This window comes from Eumetopias jubatus, unplaced genomic scaffold (assembly GCF_037043125.1).
Source record: "Eumetopias jubatus isolate StellerSeaLion01/CBP00866 unplaced genomic scaffold, mEumJub1_p1.0 scaffold_4, whole genome shotgun sequence".
Classification (NCBI taxonomy): Eukaryota; Metazoa; Chordata; class Mammalia; order Carnivora; family Otariidae; genus Eumetopias; species Eumetopias jubatus.
Window position 1 is genome coordinate 49,721,748 of NW_028274810.1, and position 19,738 is coordinate 49,741,485.

The 19,738-nt window shown below is 35.4% G+C and overlaps 1 protein-coding gene across 3 annotated transcripts in view; it reads right to left on the reverse strand.

Annotated features, from left to right (window-relative positions):
* LRRC7 (leucine rich repeat containing 7) overlaps positions 1-19,738 on the reverse strand; it is a 317,511-nt gene that overhangs the window by 114,518 nt on the left and 183,255 nt on the right. For 2 of the 3 annotated variants that reach the window (XM_088022969.1, XM_028102462.2), the window contains exons 8-9: positions 16,081-16,225; positions 11,551-11,623 (exon numbers count right to left, since the gene is read on the reverse strand). In XM_088022969.1, the coding sequence (XP_087879095.1) occupies positions 11,551-11,623; positions 16,081-16,225 (218 nt within the window). The remainder of the gene's footprint in view (positions 1-11,550; positions 11,624-16,080; positions 16,226-19,738) is intronic. The other variant, XM_088022968.1, reaches the window with a different exon arrangement.

Genomic DNA, 19,738 nt, shown 5'->3' on the forward strand with positions numbered 1-19,738 from the left:
GCAGGGGGAGTGGCAGAAGGGGGGGAGAGGGTGAAGCAGGCTCCCAACCCATGGGGGGCTCCATGGCAGACACCTAACCGACTGAGCCACCCAGGCGCCCCTCCGTCATTGATTATTAAGGCTGTTGCATGGTTTCAGCTTGAATGGTTGTTTTCACAGTCCTCCACCCCTGTGCAAAGTGAGAACTTCCTGCACTGAAAAAGACAACATTTTGACTGCACTTTGGGCTGTACTGAATTAATAATTTATAGTCTGGAAGAATTTTACATGTCTGGGTTATACAGAAAGCTATTAGATGCAAAATGTACCCTCTTCAATGATCTCTGAAATTTAAAAGATTTAAACTCATAACATTCCAGTTGACTTTGTTGATGGCAATCCTGTGGAATCACTTAAGGTATTTTAATACAGGATCCTCCTTGACAAAAACAGTTATATCACATTTACTCAGATTATCACTGGCTTTCAAAAGATAGAGAAAAATAAGTGAAATTGGTCACCAGAGAAAGACAAATACTGTATGATCTCACTTGTATGTGGAACCTAAAACAAAACGAAACAGCTCATAGATACAGAGAACCAACTGGCACTTGCCAGAAGTGGGGCTAGGGGATGGGAGAAATGGGTGAATGTGGTCAAAAGGTACAGACTTCCAGTTACAAAATAAGTAAGCCATGTGGATATAATGTCCTGCATGGTGACTATAGTTAACAATACTGTATGTATTGTATATTTTAAAGTTGTTAAGAGAATAGATCTTAGAAGTTCTCATCACAAGCAAAAAAATTTTTTGTAACTATGTATGGTGTTGTACATCTGAAACGAATATAATGTTATGTCAGGTATAGCTTAATAAAAATACATTCATTATACTTTTTGCAAAAAAAAAAGATAGACCAAAATTTCCTCCCTTTATTTTTAGAATTATTATCTGTAGTCTATAATTGTACACATTAAAAGGAAAAACAAACTGCAAAGAAAGTGTAAAATACTTTAAAGCAGTGCTTCCCAAACTTCAGAGTGCCTATAAATCACCAAGAGAACTTATTAAAATGCAAACTCAGAGTCAGCGGTTGGGGTGGGCCTAGATCCTGCATTTATAACAAGTTCATAGGTGATGTAAATGCTGCTGGTCATAGGACCACACACCACACACTGAGTTAGTTGTAAGGCTTTAAATAAAGTCCCTGCAAATATTTCAAGAGTATCATTTAAACACACACACACACACACACACACACACACACACACAAAATGACACACTCATAAAAGCTAAAATCTATATTAAATATTACAAGAGTTGTGTTCAGTGAAGCTTTGCCTTAGTTCACACGTTAGAACTACTACTAAAGTAGGCTACTGAGGGTTGTAATGCTTGAAATTAAACAAAAATAATAGTATTGACTTAATCTTCTAAAAATAGTCTCTACATTTTTCTCTAGTTTGGTCTTCATGAATTAGTTTTGGCTGAGAAGATATTACTGTATCATTACCTAGCTAATCAGTAAGAGAGATGGTGAATATATTACATGGATAATCTGTAATTTCACTTTAACATCATTCATGAAAATTAGAAACCATTAGATACTATTAAATGTTCTATTAACGTAGATGTTAACAAACATAAAAATAAATGGCTTTGGGCTTCATTTTCTTTGTTCAGTTTTAACTCTATAGAAATAATGTAATTCAGTGGAAAATATTCAGACAGGCTTGGGTTCTAATTCTAGTGTGACCACTTAATAGCTGAGTGACTTTTGTCTATGATTAATCCCTGTTTTCTCATCTGTAAAATTGATTGATAATGCCTAATACTGAGAGTTTCAAAGAGGATCAAATGTATGTTAAGTCCCTGGTATATATATGCCACTTCAATAAAATGACCTGTTTCAAGGTGGAGAGTACCCTGAAAAAAATCTTGAATAATATTTCTGAAATATATAAAAGTTATCCTGTGATATTCCCTTTTTAAAATGCATTGTTTCATATAAACAAAACCTTCTAGTAGATAAAATGTAAAACTACATGCAATTGATTAGTAAGGCATTGGAGCTAGACAAATTTAAGATGATGTATAGAATTTAATTGTATTTGCAAAGGTTTGGTAGAAAGGGATATATAGGCATAACTTGGAGATATTATGGGTTTGGTTCCAGACCACCAAAACAAAATGAATGTCACAATAAGGTGAGTCAAGTGAATATTTTGGTTTTCCTATAATATTTGGTGAATGTAAAACTTATGTTTATACTATACTACAGTGTAATATTAAGTGTACAATAGCATTATGTCTAAAAATGTACATATTCTAATTTTTTTTTATAAAATACTAACCATCGTCTGAGCTTTCAGTGAGTCATAATCCTTTTGCTGTGGAGGGACTTGGCTTGATGTTGATAGCAGCTGACTGATCAGGGTGGTGGTTGCTGAAGGTTTTTGTAAACTTTCTTAAAATAAGACTACAATGAAGTTTGCCATATCAGTTTACTCTTCCTTTCATGAACCATTTTTCTGTAACATGTGATGCTATTTTTTAGCATTTTACATACAGTAGAACTTCTTTCAAAATTGGAGTCAGTCCTCTCAAACCCTGCTGCTGCTTTATCAATTAAGTTTATGTAATATACTTGTTGTCATTTCAACAATCTTCACAGCATCTTCACCAAGAGTAGATTCCATCTCAAGAAACCAGTCTCTTTGCTCATTCATAAGAAGCAACTCCTCATCTACTGGATGTTTTATCATGAGATGCAGCACTTCCATCACATCTTCAGGCTCCACTTCTAATTCTAATTCTCTTGCAATTTCTACCACATCTGCAGGTACTTCTCCACCGAATTCTTGAACCCCTAAAAGTCATCCATGAGGGTTGCAATCAACTTCTTCCAAACTCATGTTAATCTTAATATTTTGACTTCTTCCCATGAATTATAAATGTTCTTAGTGACATCTAGAATGATGAATTCTTTCCAGGAGGCTTTAAATTTACTTTTCCCAGATCTATCAGAGGCATAACTGTCTATAGCAAGTATAGCCTTACAAATTGTATTTCTTAAATAATAAGACTTAAAAGTGAAAATGACTCTTGGATCCATGGGCTGCAGAATGCTATTGTGTTGGCAGGCATGAAAACAGATCAGTTTCATTGTGCATCTCCATCAGAGCCCTTGGGTGAAAGTGCGCATTGCCAATGAATGAGCAGTAATATTTTGAAAGGAATCTTTTTTCCTAAGCAGTAGGTCTCAAAAGTGGGCTTAAAATATTCAGTAGATCATTTTGTAAATAGATGTGCTCTCATCCATTTATAGAGCACAGGCAGAGGAGATTTAGCAAAACTCTTAAGGGTCCTAAGATTTTTGGAATGGTAAATGAGCACTGGCTTCAACTTAAAATAACCAGCTAGGGGTGCCTGGGTGGCTCAGTCAGTAAGCATCCAACTCTTGATTTCTTGGGGTTATGGGATTGAGCTCTGCCTTGGGCTCCACACTCAGCAGGGAGTCTGCTTCTCTCCCTCTCCCTCTGCTCCTCCCCTTTACCCTGTGTATGTGTGTGCCTGTGCATGCACACTTGTGCTCTCTCTGTCTCAAATAAATAAATAAATCTTTAAAAAATAAATAAAAAAATCACCAGCTGCATTAGCTCCTAATAAGAAAGTCAGCCTGTCCTTTGAAACTTTGAAGCCACACATTAATTTCTCTTCTCTAGCTGTGAAAGTCCTAGGTGGCATCTTCATCCAATAGAAGGTTGTTTCATCTATATTGAAAATCTATTGTTTAGTGTAGCCGCCTTCATTATTATAGTTAGATTTTCTGGATAACTTACTGTAGCTTCTAAATCAGCACTTGCTGCTTTACCTTGCACTTTTATGTTATGGAAAGAGCTTCTTTCCTTAAACCTCATGTACCAACTCTGCTAGCTTCCAACTTTTCTTCTGTACCTCCTCACCTCTCTCAACCTCCAAAGAATTGAAGAGATTTTTGCTCTGGATTAGGCATTGTTAGGGAAGAGAATATTGGGGCTGGTTTGATCTAACCAGACCATGAAAACTTCTTCCATATTGGCTATAAGACCGTTTTGTGTTCCTATCATTCATGTGTTCACTAGAGTAGCAGTTGTAATTTCCTCGAAGAACTTTTCATTTGCATTCACAACTTGGCTGTTCAGCACAAGAGGCCTTGTTTTTGGCCTATCTTGGATTTTGACTTGTCTTCCTCACTAAGCTAAAACATTTCTAGCTTTTGATTTAAAGTGTGAGATGTGCAATTCTTTCTTTCACGTGAACACTTAGAGACTGCTGTAGGGTTAATATTTGGCCTAATTTCAATATTGTTGTGTCTTGGCAAATAAGGAAGGTCGAGGAGAGGGAGGAAAAGGGGGAACAGCTGGTTGGTAGACCGGTTTGAACAAAAATGACATTTACAGATAAATTTGCTGTCTTACATAGGTGCAGTTCATGGTGCCCCTAAACAATTACAGTAGTAACGTCAAAGATCACTGATCACAGATCACCATAACAAATATAATAATGATGAAAAAGTTTGAATTATTGTGAGAATTACCAAAATGAGACATAGAGACATGAAGTGAGCAAATGCTGTTGGAAAAATGGCACTGATAATGTTGCTCAATGCAAGGTTACCACAAACCTTCAATTTGTAAAAAGAACTCAGCATTTGTGGAATACAATAAAATGAGGTATGTGTGTAATAACTAAAGAGAGATATATAAAACTTGTTTGGAAAAGACAAGTTGCTTAAATAGCTACTGCCTGAAAGCATCAGGATATCCCCGGAGTTAAGAGACCAAACTGGAGCCAGCCAGCTGGGATTGGAGTCTGGAATGGAACAATTACTAGCAGCAATATCCTTGTCAAGTTACTTAAATACTCTGTACCTTAGTTTCATCACTGGGCACAAGAGGGTGATAACAGTAGTTAACCATGTGTTACAAGGGCTAAATATGGGTAAAACACTTAGAATGGGCCCATAATGAATGCTAAGCAACTTTTGCTATTATCCTTATTTTCAGAGATTGTAAAATCAATTTCATTTAATGTAGGCAAAGAATCAAGTTTTAGACTCTATCCTTAATTTTGTCATTAATATTAGGTAAGTCACTTGTGCTGCTTCTAAACAATGCAAGAAATTAACAAAATTGAAACTAATTCTTTTCTGTAATGTTTACTCAATGAAACTCACCCAGTTTTTGTACTAAATCCTACAGTCTAAGGTGAATTCAGTCAAATATTGGTGGAAACAGCATTTGTTGGGAATAGTCAATCAATTAGAGCTTTTACCCGTGAAACATCTATGTTGACTGATTTTGAACAGAGTTACCATCATTGTCAAGACAATATACTTTTCATTTAACCCAATTTTCCCATTTTTCCAAAGTAATCACTGATCTTTCCCTTCCTTTGGATTCTTTAGGAAGTTAATTAGGTTGACTGAAAAGAATACCTATATATTTTTTTTATTATAGGAGAAAAGCACCAACCAAATGTAAAATTCTATTCAGAAGTATTTTTTTTTAAGTGAACATTTCTACAACCTATGAGTAGAAAAAAGCTTCGCTCATTGCAAAAGAACACTGAAAAAAGATTCTAAATGCTTCAAGATACAATACTGATTTTTTTAACCAACCAAAATGTAGAAAAATTTAATTTATGCTGCATTTATAATTTGGCCACAGCTCAAAAATGGTCACAGTCCTAAATTATCGAGGCAGGAAGTGAAGGAGAAAATAGGCAGTAGAAGACATTACATTTTAATGTAATGGCTTTTAAATGGAAATCATTGCTGGTTTTGTACCTTAACTGAAATCTTATACAATCACTGAAGTTTCATTTGATCATTTCTCTGTACCTTTCTCAATAACTTTACTTTTTCTATAAGGATCACTCTATCACTTTGGGAAATACATTACAATCTTTTTCTTTTGTGTTTAAATTTCTCTCTCTAGGTCCTTAGACCTGACAACAAAATAATATGATTCTAAAGGCTTATTCTTGAGGACTCTGCCAAAAAGCTCAGAAACAATTTCAAACAGTGCTTTTCTTGAGAGTATATTTTGTAAGTTTAAAATATGTATGTCACGGACTAAATGTTTGTGTCCCCTCTCCCAATTCATATGTTAAAGCCTTAACCTCCAGTGTGATAGTATTTGGATATGGGCCTTTGGGAGGTAATTAGGGTTAGATGAAGTCATTGAGGATGGGGCCTTCATAATGGGATCAGTGCCCTTATAAGAAGAGACACTAGAGAACTAGTCTGTCTCTTTCTCTCTGTATACGCAAAGAAAAGATTATGTGAGCTCATTGAAAGATGGTAGCTGCTTGTAAGCCAAAAGAGGAGTCCTCAGAATGAAATCTACTTGCCACCACCTTGATCTTGGACCTCCCAGCCCCCAGAAATGTGATACACAAATTTGTGTTGTTTTAGAGGCCTAGTCTGTGATATTTAATTATGAGCAGACTAAGACAGTATATTATTATATTTGAAAATCAATATAAAACATTTTTCTTTTTAAACACTGGATGTTTATTCATGTTATATTACTAATCCTCACACAAATGAACATAAACAACACTAAATAAATAAATGTTTTTTTAATTATTACTATTCATGACTATTATAATTTATTGAAAGCTATCCACCACTAAGTCTCACAACAACCTCTGAGATGAATTATTTTTTCCATTTTTCAGATGAGAAAACTGCAATTCTGAGATGTGAAGTGACATGTTCACGGTTCATTAATTAAGGAGTGGAGAAGCCAGGATTGAAATCTGTCTAGTTCCAAGCTTGCAAACATTCGCCTCTGCCAGACTGCTCAGGTACACACAATGAAGGAGATTAAACATACTCAAGACATGATCCCAGACTTAAGGAGCCTATATTCTAGTTGGTAAGACAAGGCAAAACAATGGACAAGTTAAATGATGATACAAAAGATAATAAAGAAACTGATGTGAGAAATGGAAAAAATATCACAAGTTAGAATGTTCTCTAACTTGTATACAAAGTTCCCAAAACTTATTTGTCCATGAAACTTATCTTTGCATCATACTTATTAAAATCCCAGGTGATAATTGTTTTGAGAAATATAATTCAGAAAATGCTGGTCTAGTTTGTAGGTGTACTATGACTTTTAATTTAGAGGAGGAAGCTGCAGTGGTCTGGGTGGGCAGAAGAGAGAAGAGAGAATTAAGTTGTAAAAACAGTAAATATATTTCTTGAATCCAAATCCCAGAAATGCAAATTAACTAAGTCAATAATTTTTTTTTACTTTATCAAACTATTTTTTGAAAATACTTATTGAATATGTAGCACTTTCTATTTATTAATACATTTAATCTTCACAACATTCTTATGAGGTAGGTATTATTATTATGATTTCCATTTTATGAGGAGGAATCTAAGGCTCTGTGACCCAATAGCAAATCAAGCAGAGTTTGAACCCAGAAGGTCTGGCTCCAGAGCCAAAGCAACCAACCACTGTGGTAAACTTCCTCTCTAAAGCAGCTTCATTTTAAACTTCCTCTCTAAAGCAGCATTTCAGGTAATTCTGATACAGGCACAATAGTTTAGGGTTTGAGAAGGTAGCTGAGAGCTGAAAGCTGAATCTAGATAGTTGTTCTCAAACTTTAGCATGCATCAGAATCCCCTCAAGGGCTTGTTTACACAGAGATTGCCAGCCCAATGCCCAAAGTTTCTCATTCAGTCGTTCGGGGTTTTCCCTCATTCAGTAGATCGGGGTAGTCTCAGAATGTGCATTGCCAACAAGTTCCCAGTTGAAGCTGATGCTGCTGATCAGACAACCGCATGCTGAGAACCACTGGTTTAGATGAGACAATGGAAAAACTTAAATATTGTGTAAAGGAATTTGGGCTTTATCTACGGAAAGGTGTGTGTGTATGTATGTGTGTGCACATGAGCACGTGCATGTGTGGTTGTGTCTGTGTGTCTATGTGTGTCCGTGTTTTGTCTTTAATCTTTTGACTAGTGTAACATTACATAATAGAAAATTCATAAATTACAGAGAGTATATGATAAAAGCAAGTCTCCCTGTTTATTCTATTCACCAGCCCCCACATTCCCCTCCCTAAAGCCGTGTACATTTCTAGTTTCTTATGTATCCTTCCATGATTAGGAAACAGAGGGAAAAATATTTTTTAGCATTCGGGTACCTAGAATAAACTTCATGTATTTTCTTGTTATGACAGTCTAGCAAGTAGACTACTGGAATTTGCCATCTAGGGTATTGACATCATATAGGCTAAACATCTGAATCAAAGAACTAGAGAATTTTAAATGTAGGTAGATACTATAAATGAGGAAACTAAGCCAACAGAGAGGTTTGATTACACACAGTGGGTGGCATAGCCATGGTTCACACCCATGTTGTTCGACTCCAAAGCCAGTGCTCCTTGCACTATCCCCCAGGAATTTGAGGCCCAATGAGAAGAAGGGACTTACCCAGCTTTGCTTAGTTACTTAAATTTCCTGATTCCCAGTCCAACAGTCTTTTTGTTTGACCATACTTTATAAGGGAATGACTTTTAAAAATTTCCATTCAGATTTTTGAGTTTTTATTGCTTTTGCCCAAGGATATGAAGCTAAGAAAGAGAAGGTTTAGTAGCAGTTTCTCTTCCTCTGGAAGATCCTTTGCCTCTAGAGCAGTGGGACCCATTAAATTACAATATTACAAAATGTGTGACTCAACTATCATATATATATTAAGAGGCATCATAGGTCAATTAACAGCTTAGCCTTGAAATCTGTTGACTTCTCTCAGCCTCAGTCTCTGTAACTGTTGATAGGGAGAGGGAGATAATCATACACATAGAATACTGTTTATTGGGGCTTTAACTCAATAGGAATGTGTGTAAAGCACCAAACATGGTATTTGGCAGAATGCGGGGAAAAAAAGTTATTTATTATTATTTTTCATTGTACATTCAATTTGTAGAGTGGCTAGAAATTCTAGGTACAAATTAAGGTCTGAGAACAAAAATAATCAATTTTACAAATCATTTCGCACAAAAATCATGGAATCCATTTGAACTGTGAAAAATGTTCAAAAATTAAGTCTTCTAGCAGTTTTTAATAGTTGGATTACTAAAAATGATCTAAGAAAATTCTAACATATTGAAATATTCTAAGTGCAGAATGAGAATATCACTACAGCTGGTCTTAACATTTCTAGGATTTTGGTGTCCAGAGTTCTAGGTAGCATGTTTCCTAATAAATGCAGACTAGTCTCCTGTTTACAAAACACTTTCTGCATGTGCCCTAGGGTGCCATTAAATAAGATCATAATCAAATTTCACATCTAGGCCTTGCACTAAACCTCTGATCTATCAATTCTGAATTCCCTAAGAAAAAAAAAAGCTATCATTGTTATTGTTATTTTTACCCCATATAGATTGCTTATTATGGTATATTATAAAATTTTAGATATTTAGTTTATTTTTTGCCATACATGCAAATTCAAAACATTTGTATGCAGGTGCTATCTTGAAGTGAGAACATAAGTTAGACAATGGTTCTTGTAATTTTATTGTACAAAACATGATGTGAGGGGTGCCTGGGTGGCTCAGTTGGTTAAGCAACTGCCTTCGGCTCAGGTCATGATCCTGGAGTCCCGGGATCGAGTCCCGCATTGGGCTCCCTGCTCAGCAGGGAGTCTGCTTCTCCCTCTGACCCTCTCATGCTCTCTCTATCTCATTCTCTCTCTCTCAAATAAATAAATAAAATCTTTAAAAAAAACATGATGTGATATAGAACAGATATCTTCAAACTTGTGGATCTTAGGACTGTTGACACTCTTAAAAATCATCAGTAACTCTAAAGAACATGTGTTTATATTGTGTATATATGTTATAATATGCGTTTACATATCTATTGGTATCCTTTATATTATAGATTAAAATAGGAGTTTTAAAAATAATTACTACCTGTTAAATAATAATAGTAAACCTATAACATGTTAAATAACATTTTTATTCAAAGTAACTATATTTTTCTAAACAAAAACATTTAGTGAAGAAAGTGACATTGTTTTTATTTTTGCAAATCTCTTCAATATTTGGCTTAATAGATGGTACTGGATCTCATATCTGCTTGTGCATTCAATCTGTTGTGATGTATTGTTTTGACTGAATTATATATAACAATTATATATATAGCAACAATTATATATATCCAGCCTCACATAGATATGTTGTTGGAAAAGAGAGGAATATTTCAATAGTCCTTTTGGATCATTGTGATTTTTCTTTGATACTACACCAAAACACAACAAGTGGCATTTTTTTAGGGGATAACTGCAATGTAGAGTCTGAAATTGTATCAATGAACTTTTCTTATTCTTCATACCAATACATTAAAATCAACTGGTCTATTTTGCATTCTGAATGGGTCTTATACCCATGTCTGATTTTGTAATTCATGCATTGGTTATTTGGATATACTGCTTCACTGAGTTATACAGATTTTCCAGATGTTGACACATTTCATAACGTATTATCAACAAATTACATTAATTTATATCACACTAGTCTTATCAGAAAAGACTGTAAGGATTGGGAAGTTGTCAAGGTCACAGTGGCATATAGGAATTTTCCAAAATTCCAATCTTTGCTTGAGAGCTCAAATTTTACTGTCAGCAACAAATACTGTTAGTTGTTTTCCTTGAAGTGATAAGCTCACTTTGTTCATTTTCGACAAAATGTCTGCCCAAAACCCAAGTTTAAATAACCAGTTTGTCAGTCATCTTTTTCTTAAAGACTATTTTTTTTAGAGTTGTCTTAGGTTCACAGCAAAATTGAGAAGGTATAGAGATTTCCCATACACTTCCCATTGGCTTCTTTCTGTTTCTTAGTTTTTTCACCAGTTTTTTTGTTTTTTGTTTTCTTTTGCTTTAGTTCATTCCTCTAACACTTCCTTTTTATTTTCTCTGAAACAATAATCAAAGGAAGATAATGGCACTTATATATATATAAAAGAACATGAGCTTTTATGATAAGTTCTTAAAATTTATCCCTGTAAACCAGTAATCAACCTTGAACTGAATAGGCCCATTTATCTTTGATGAATCTTTTTCATACTTTCAAAGGCAAATAATTTTGTTTTTATAAATAACATTTATAGTACTATTATATAGTACTGCTACTATAAATAACAATTACTAAAAATAATGTATAAATCACTTAGAGTGTAATGGTAACATTTACAAACTACAGAGCTTTATACAAATTGGTTTGATTTCATAAGACACATTCAAGTGAATGTCAAGCTGCTATGCAGTCAAAAATATCAAATTAATAGTATCTGGGAAATTATAGGCAATAACATAACTAATGATCCGGGTAATTGCTTTGCTTATGAAAGAATCATAGTTATTTCACATGATATTATATAGTGTGTCAATGCAATGTTCAGATATAAAACTAAATTAAGATAGAAAATGTTTTGAAGTAAAAAAATTCAACATATCCTTTTGTTTCTGGCTCAGAGGGGTTGACAGATATGAAACTTTGGCACTTACTTTCCGATTGTGTTGGGTAGCATTGTAAGTTGATTGTCATCTACTTTTAGAGTAGTTAGTTTTTTCAACAGTCCTAAAACAGAGAAGAAGGTTTTTTAATACATAAGAACAGATCTCTGGTAGGAAATACAATATGAAAGAAAAAGAATCACTTGTGACGACTGTCATGCCAATTGGCTACACTCTGCTTATATAAACCTACAAATATGTTTGTATGTAGTCTAGTCTTGACTGTCCAGTTGTAAAAACTTTACTTGCATCAGTGGGAGTTCGGGTACATCAACACAGACAAATAAACAAAACATAGGGCTCCATAGAAAGCTAAGTTGACAGCAACACTACCACATTTCCCTTATCTAGTATACCGCAAATGGACCAGATGAAAATTTTTAAGCCAGCTATGATTTAATATTTAATTAACTCCTAAGCACATGATTAACATAACATAATAAAATTTTAAAAAGGTAAAAACAACAACAACAACAAAAAAACCCAAATCTGAAGTAAGCCTAATAATCAATGAATGGGTACTGAGGTATTGTGGTGCAGTGGTTATAATTATGGACTTGAAAAATTACAACATATGACCTCATACTCTTTTTTGTTACCATAAATCCTTGACTTGGATCAGCAGAAAGCACAAAAATTTGCAATTTTAATATACCGAGTAGAACTGGCCAAGAATAGTTTCAACTTTTTATATTTCCCTGTCAGATTTACACCTTCCATACACTTACTGCCTGCATTATTCCCAGGGTTTTAATGAGTAATAACCACAGAGTGATTGAAGAACAGATTCCTTTATCCAGCCACAATGTAGTATCAGTATGGCTTAAATAGCCAAAGTCCAAGGGCAAAGCATGGTTAATTTTGGTTTTACATTGGAAATATGCATATATACTGTAGGCTACATTTTTTTTTTTTTTTTTTTTTTTGCAGAAAACTTGTTCTCATGGATATAGTGGGTTCCATGGTCAAATGTGTTTGGGAAATGCTAAATTAAACAACATTAAACATATTTCATTAATGAAGTTTTTCTAGGACCTTGTAATATATTAATGTAGCAACGTGACTCTGCAAAGTTATTGCGGAATGTGTGTGAGTGTGCAGCGTACCTTGTACAGCTAGAGTTTTGTGAATATGCTTTGAGAAGCACTGCTGTGGGTCATGCCCACGCACCTCAAGTATTCTGAGGACTCCTTAAAGGCATAGAGTAAATCAGAATAGATCTGAAATAAAAAGCGATTATTGCACTTTAAATTTCAGTATGCTCAGTTACATATTCTGGAGAAGCACTCAGAATCTCTACTCTAGTGGCGAGAAAGGGTCTCACTGTCAGACTGCTGTGAGAAAATATCTACAAAATATCGGAGCTTTAATACATCAGCTTGTGTCCCGAAGATACCCTGCTGAAAAGAGTAGCACCTGGGAAAGAGGACAGTTCTCACCGGGGTCATTTATCTCTGAGGTTTGCTTACCCACTGCCATATTCACCTATGTTTAAGGGGTGACTGAATCACTTCAGCTTCTCTGGTGTGTATGTAAGAAATATCAACCTTGGAAATATAAAAAAGCTTGTTCATCAGTTGTGAAAAGAAAACAGGGCGTGATGCATTACAGCTAAATTTTGTATGACTTGGTAGCCCTTATCAAACTACTGCACCTGCCTACCAGTGGAGCTAGAGGAAGGTTGACAGTCTCAGTGTCACTTGAGTGGGGCATAAGAAGTTTTGCGCTGGGTCACAGATCGCTGTGCAAACACCATGAAGCCAGGTCGAAAGGTAGCCTTTAAGAGAATCACAGTACCAAAGTCTGAAAGTAGTGGTGAAAAGTCTTGAGGCATGTTAGGGACTAAAACCAAAGGGTTGTTCTTTTAAATGTTGGTAGTCCAATGATGTCCCAATAAAGAAGATAAGATACAATTTCCCATCCAATCAGAATCAATGAATTCTTTTAAGGCTTTAGAATAAAGCTCTTAGTCTCCTGTCCCAGATCCTTCTCTTGACCAAGAGGGGAATATTTGGAGCAAAGTCAGCCATTCCACATGTATAATCAGGGACTCTGGCAACTCTGCAGATGCATAAATGTAATTTTCTCTGAAAGGTCAACAGGGTCCAAAGATATAGTCTGAGGCGGCGTAAGCTACTATAACAAAGTTACTTTCCTAATTTGAAAGCCTTTCAGATTCTTAATGAAGGTGTTAAATACATAGTACCCTCCTCTCTATCCCAGTCAGCTTTATGCCGGCCAAGTACCGAATCTGATGTTTTCTATCACCCATCCATGTTGTCTTCCCCAGACCAGAAGGCTAATTTCCCCATCTGCTTTCTTAAAGGAAGATATTTTAAACAAATAATTATATTGTCTTTTATTTCACTATGTGCCATTTTCATTTCCAGGATTTCTAATTTTCTTTTTTTTTTATAACCACCTATTCTTAGACATAGTTCTTGTTTTTGTTTTACAAGTTATTATTTTTATGAGTGTTATTGTAAGTTTTGTCTAATTGAGGAGATACACATACATAAAAATCATTTTTTACATTGCTGGATGACTTTGTTTTTTCCTGGGTAAATTTTCCTATTTGAGTTTTTTGTTGTTGTTACATTAGTTTTCCTGTAAGATTTCTGTTTGCATGCTCATTTGTGAGGGTGAATATTTTCTCCATATCTATGCTCACCCATCCCTGTCTGGCAGTTTTATGGTTACCTACCCATGACCCCAGGTTTCTGGAGTTCAGAACCAGACCTCCTATTAGCAACATGGAGCTCTCATCCCATGTGGATAGTGCAGATCCAGTCCAAACTAGCTGTGACTTGCACAGTTTTCAGCAGTGCATCTATATTTGTTCTCTCCAATGCTAGCTCCACATACTAGTTGTAGATTGTTTCAGGCTCTCTTCGCAGAAAAGGAGTTGCTGCCTCAATCTCCTGTAGATTCTCCTGTTATGCTTAAGGTACTTTTTTTTTTCTTTTTTCCACTGCAGAAATGGAACTTACAGCTACCGCTGCTGTTTGTGGTCTGGAGCCCATCAGGCGTGGGGTCATTGCAATATTTCCATTCTAGCTCAGGTTCAGGTAGATGTTCAGTCTTTTTCAGCATGGTTAAATTATTTTATTTGCTAAATATTTAAGGAGTCCTTATTATAAACTAGGCACAGTTCTTGGTACTGAGGAGGCAGTAAGGAACAAAAATATGTTTTTCAAATATAAGTCATTTTTCTATTTTCATTATGTCTTTGAAGAGATATGGAGTGGTGATTGAGTGGGATTTTAAGGCATGTATCTTGAGGGTTATCTTGACCAGATGATCATCTCTGTCATCTTAATCCAAGGATGCTCTTTTTAACCATTATACTTCCTCACCTTCTACAAAATAAAACAGTATTTTCTAGACTTATCTGATCATATGTTTCATATAACATACATGTTTATGTTTAATAAAACAAATCAGAGGGCCTGAGGAGGCAGTAAGGAACAAACGTACTGATTCAACGTACTGAATCAGAATTTTCAGAGAAAGCGCCTGGAAATGTGTAAGTGTTCATAAAGCTCTTAGATAAGTCTTACAATAGAATGAGCTGGAAAAATATTGTTATAAAGTATGTGGCTACATAAAAAAAATTATCAATCTAGAAAGAAATTAAACCTAGCCTATTAGCCTGAAAGAATGGTGAAAATGGAAGCAATAAAATATTGAAGAAAGATTTGAAATACTGGCTTATCTTCTAGCTTCCTTTCAATCAGTGTACCTAGGTTATAACTTAGTTTTCAGAGGTTTTAATAAGTTCCAGAATATATGACACATCAAATTCAAAGCATGTTAAAAACTAATCTCCAAAGTTAAATAATTGGCTGATTACCCTCCTGAGTCCTCTCATAAATAATAGTAAGATATCTATATAAAAAGGTTTGCTCATTATTAAATTAGAAGGAGACTTTAGTTATTTTATGCATATAAAAATGTATAACAAAAATGGATTGGGTGCTTGACATATACTAAAAGACAAATTCTCTGCTGTCATGAATCTTAACAGCATATAAAAGACAATGTATTTGTTTTTAATAATAGAACCACAAAGAGATTTTATATTTATTATACATCTTTATGTTATTTCTAGATTATAGTAGTGTTATAATAGTATTGAAAATAGAATATGGCAACACTGTGGATAGAAGCTAATTCTATGGTGATAAAAGGAGATATACATGGTTATCAATTACTCTAAATCTAATAAATATAATTTTTACAATAACATTTTACAACTTAAAAGATCTTCATTTAAAAAAATATCACTTTGGTAAGATTTTAATAGGAGAGCCTTCTTGAATTTGATAACTAGTATTACCATTTCATTTTAAGATATTCAAGATGTAAAAATAGTATTTTACCAATAAGGAACTTGGTAATTTATTAATATCAGTCAGATTAACAGCATATTCCTTATATCTGCTGATAAACTAGGACTATGCCAAAAAAGAAAATGATACATTTCATATAAACATTCATGATATAACAGAATATTCTCACCTATAGAGTCAGGCAACTGTTGCAACATATTGGATGACAGTAAGAGGTCCTCAAGGGCTTCACATCCAGAAATGTCCAAGTCAACCGTTTCTATTCTGTTTTTTGACATATCCAGGTATACCAACATCTTTAACTTCCCTATAGACTTGATAACATTGCAAAAACTCAGGATTAGTTGAGAAAATTTCACAAGACATTGAAAGTTGTAAAAACCACAACACTGTAAAACTAATTTTAAAAGCAACTACAACAATAACAAGCATTGGCAAGAATGTGGAGAAATCCAATCCTCATACACTGCTAGCAGGGATTTAAAATTGTATAGCCACTTTGAAAAAGTTTGCTAGTACCTCAAAACGTTAAACAAAGAGTTTCCATATGACCCAGCAATCTCTCAGCATATACTCAAGAATGCAATATATGTCTACACAAAAACATAAATGTTCAAAGCAGTATTACTCATAACAGCCAAAAAATGGAAACAACCGAAATGCCTATCGATTGATGAATGGATAAACAAAATGTGGTATATCCACATGTTGCAATATTATTTTGCAATAAATGCAAATATATGCTACAAAATGGATGAGCCTTGAAAATATATGCGGTGAAAGATGCCAGTTACAAAAAACCATCTGTTGTGTGATTCTATGTATATGAAATGTCCAGACTAGGCAAATCTATAGAGACAGAAAGTAGGTTAGGGTTGTTGGAGGTTGGGGGGAAGGGGGCATGGGAGTGATTGCTAATGGCTTCAGGGCTTCTTCTGGAGATAATGGAAATGTTCTAAAATTAGACTGTGGGGAGTATTCTAAAAGCCACTGAATTGTATATTTTAAATGAGTGAATTTTATGGTATGTGAATTACATCTCAACACAACAATCTCAAAGCTGCAGAAGAATAAATAAATAATAAATAAAGATCACCACCAAAACAGCATATGTTGACATGCTGATTCTTACATTTCAAATGCATAAGAAAGGTTTTAAATCATGATTTGGACTTTATCCTTTTTTTTTTTTCAAGATTTTATTTATTTTTCAACAGAGAGAGAGATAGCGAGAGAGGGAACACAAGCAGGGGGAGTGGGAAAGGGAGAAGCAGGCTTCCTGCCGAGCAGGGAGCCCGATGTGTGGCTCGATCCCAGGACCCTGGGATCATGACCTGAGCGAAAGGCAGACACTTAACGACTGAGCCACCCAGGCACCCGATTTGGACTTTATCCTTAAACAGATTCTCTATTTTGTTCATTCAACAGTTCTTTTTGATGATCTACTATGTGTCAGGGCTTGTGTTATACATGGGAGAACAATCATGAATAAGTCAACTAAGTATGAGGAGAGACTTGTCATGATACAGACAAAGTCTTTATCCTTACGGAGCTCATAGTAGTGGAGGAAACTTTCAAATAAACAAATAGTTATAATACCCGATAACTGTGCAAGAAAACAAAGCATGTGGAGAATGCCATAGAAGCACAGGGCTGCAAAATGTCTGAAAGACACACATTGTCAAGAAAAGCAGAACCTGCACCTGGAAGAGAAAACGACACATACGTTCACAGCAAAATGTGAAAAATCATGGCATGTTTGAGGAAGAGTGGGAAATTCGATTTGTACGATTACAAGAAGCCAGGTGTTAAAAGGCCTTAATGTGTTATGTGAGGAGATGTCAATTCTATCTTATGGGCAAGGAAAGCTGTTCAAGGTTTTTAAGTTGGAGAATGACATGATCAAATTTGTGCTTTAAAATATCAACTTCAGGGGACTGTGGAAGAAAGATTTGTGATGAGAGTGGCAGAGACCCATCACAAGGATCTGGAAATACTGAGGAGATGAGAAGGACCTGAATTAAGGCAGCAGAAATGAGGATGAAGAGGGGATGAGCTCAAGAAAAATTTAGAAGTAGGAGAATTAAATGAGTACCTAATTACTGAGGACAGGGAGGAACAAAGTCATACCGTGAACAGGAGTAACAGGGGCTGCTTAGCTGGGACATGGACCACAGGAGTCAGAACAAGATGAAAGTCCTCATTTTCATTTTCTTTCAGGGCATGTTTCGCAAATAAATGCCCCACACATATCCGTGTTCACTGGGTCATTTGTTCGTCTAATCTACGTGTGTACACTTTAATATATTGTCTCTAATTATTTGACAGAGTGTAAATAAATAAACATTACACACACAGGCAAACCCTTTGCACTGTGCTAAGTAGTTTATATATATTTTTTGATTTAATATTTCATAACCTTGCTACTCAAAATGTGTTTTGCGACCAGCAGCATTGGCACCACCTAGAAGCCTGTCAGGAATGTAGACTCTCAGGCCCACTCCAGACCTACTGAATCAGAATCTGCACTTTAACACACATTAAAACTTAGTAATTAAGTAATGGCACACATTGGGTTCCCTGGGAAGCAGAGACAAAGAGAAGTTTATGAGAGAGTGTTCCTAGGACCAGTACCAGTGAAAGACCGAGAGCAGAAAGGAAGCACGACTGGGCAGATGAAGAAGCTGAGTTATGATGAAGTCTTAAGGAAGTCTGCAGCTGGCCCGTCAAGACTCACTAAGTTGGGATTGCCCTGTAGTTGTCCTGAGGAAGGGTAAGGAGCCAGACCTTTATCACTGGTCATTGGGTGGAAGTCTCCCGGAATAAGGATGTGACCCTGGGTAAGGAGGGTCTCTTCAGCTGGAACAATTCCTGAGGAGGGTGGAGAGCTGCAAGTAGCATTCCCAGAAGCTTCGGAAATAGAATCAGTTCTTCATACCAGGAGGATGATGCATGGCAGCATCTACTACAAGTAACATTCCAAAGTTACCCCATTAATAAGGGGTGGAGCTAAAATTCAAACTCACTTTTCTCAGATTATAGACTACAAAGCCTGTTGATTATCTTGTCAGTTACTGACCTCTAACTCTCTAATTAACCTAGCACATATCTCTAGCCCTGATCCCTCGCTCCCTATGGAGGCAGAGAATGTGAGCAAAGTCTTGGAGTAGATGAATAGTTGCTAATCTAGGAACGGAGTACTTTGGATGACTAGGTCAGAGGGCTGAATTCTCCCCATGCCTGGAAATATGTCACTTGGAAAAATACTGTCACTTTACTTATAGATTTCCACCCTAAGGAGCTATTATGTTACCATGGCTCATTCTTCTCTTCTGGTGAGCAAGAAAAGAATGATATATGTGTTTATGTGTGTGTGTTTCTTTTTTGTTGTTTTATCATGAGAAAATGTCTTTACTCTTTGAAGCCTCCTTCATTGTTATCTGCAGTACAACTCAATATTTTGGTGTAAAATTTCTAAACATCATTTTTAGAAGGAAAATAACACTTTGGTGTTTATTTTCGAGTCTTTCCAAACCCTCACTTTCAAACACCTTATAAAGGCAATAGTAGCCTGGAGTGATAAAAGCCTTTGAAGTCCAAAGCCTCAGAGTCCTTGGGGATATTGAATCTTGCTCCAACACCCCTTGACATAAAGGAGTCTATAAGTGAGCAGGAGACAGCAAATGAAAGGAGCAGAAGCCATCACAAACAAAAGAAGATATTGAAGTTTGTTTAAGAATAAATACAGGTTCAATGCATTGTTTAGTCACATTTTGATTGATTGATCTTAGAGGGACCATCACAAGACAGCTATGTAGAAGACTAAT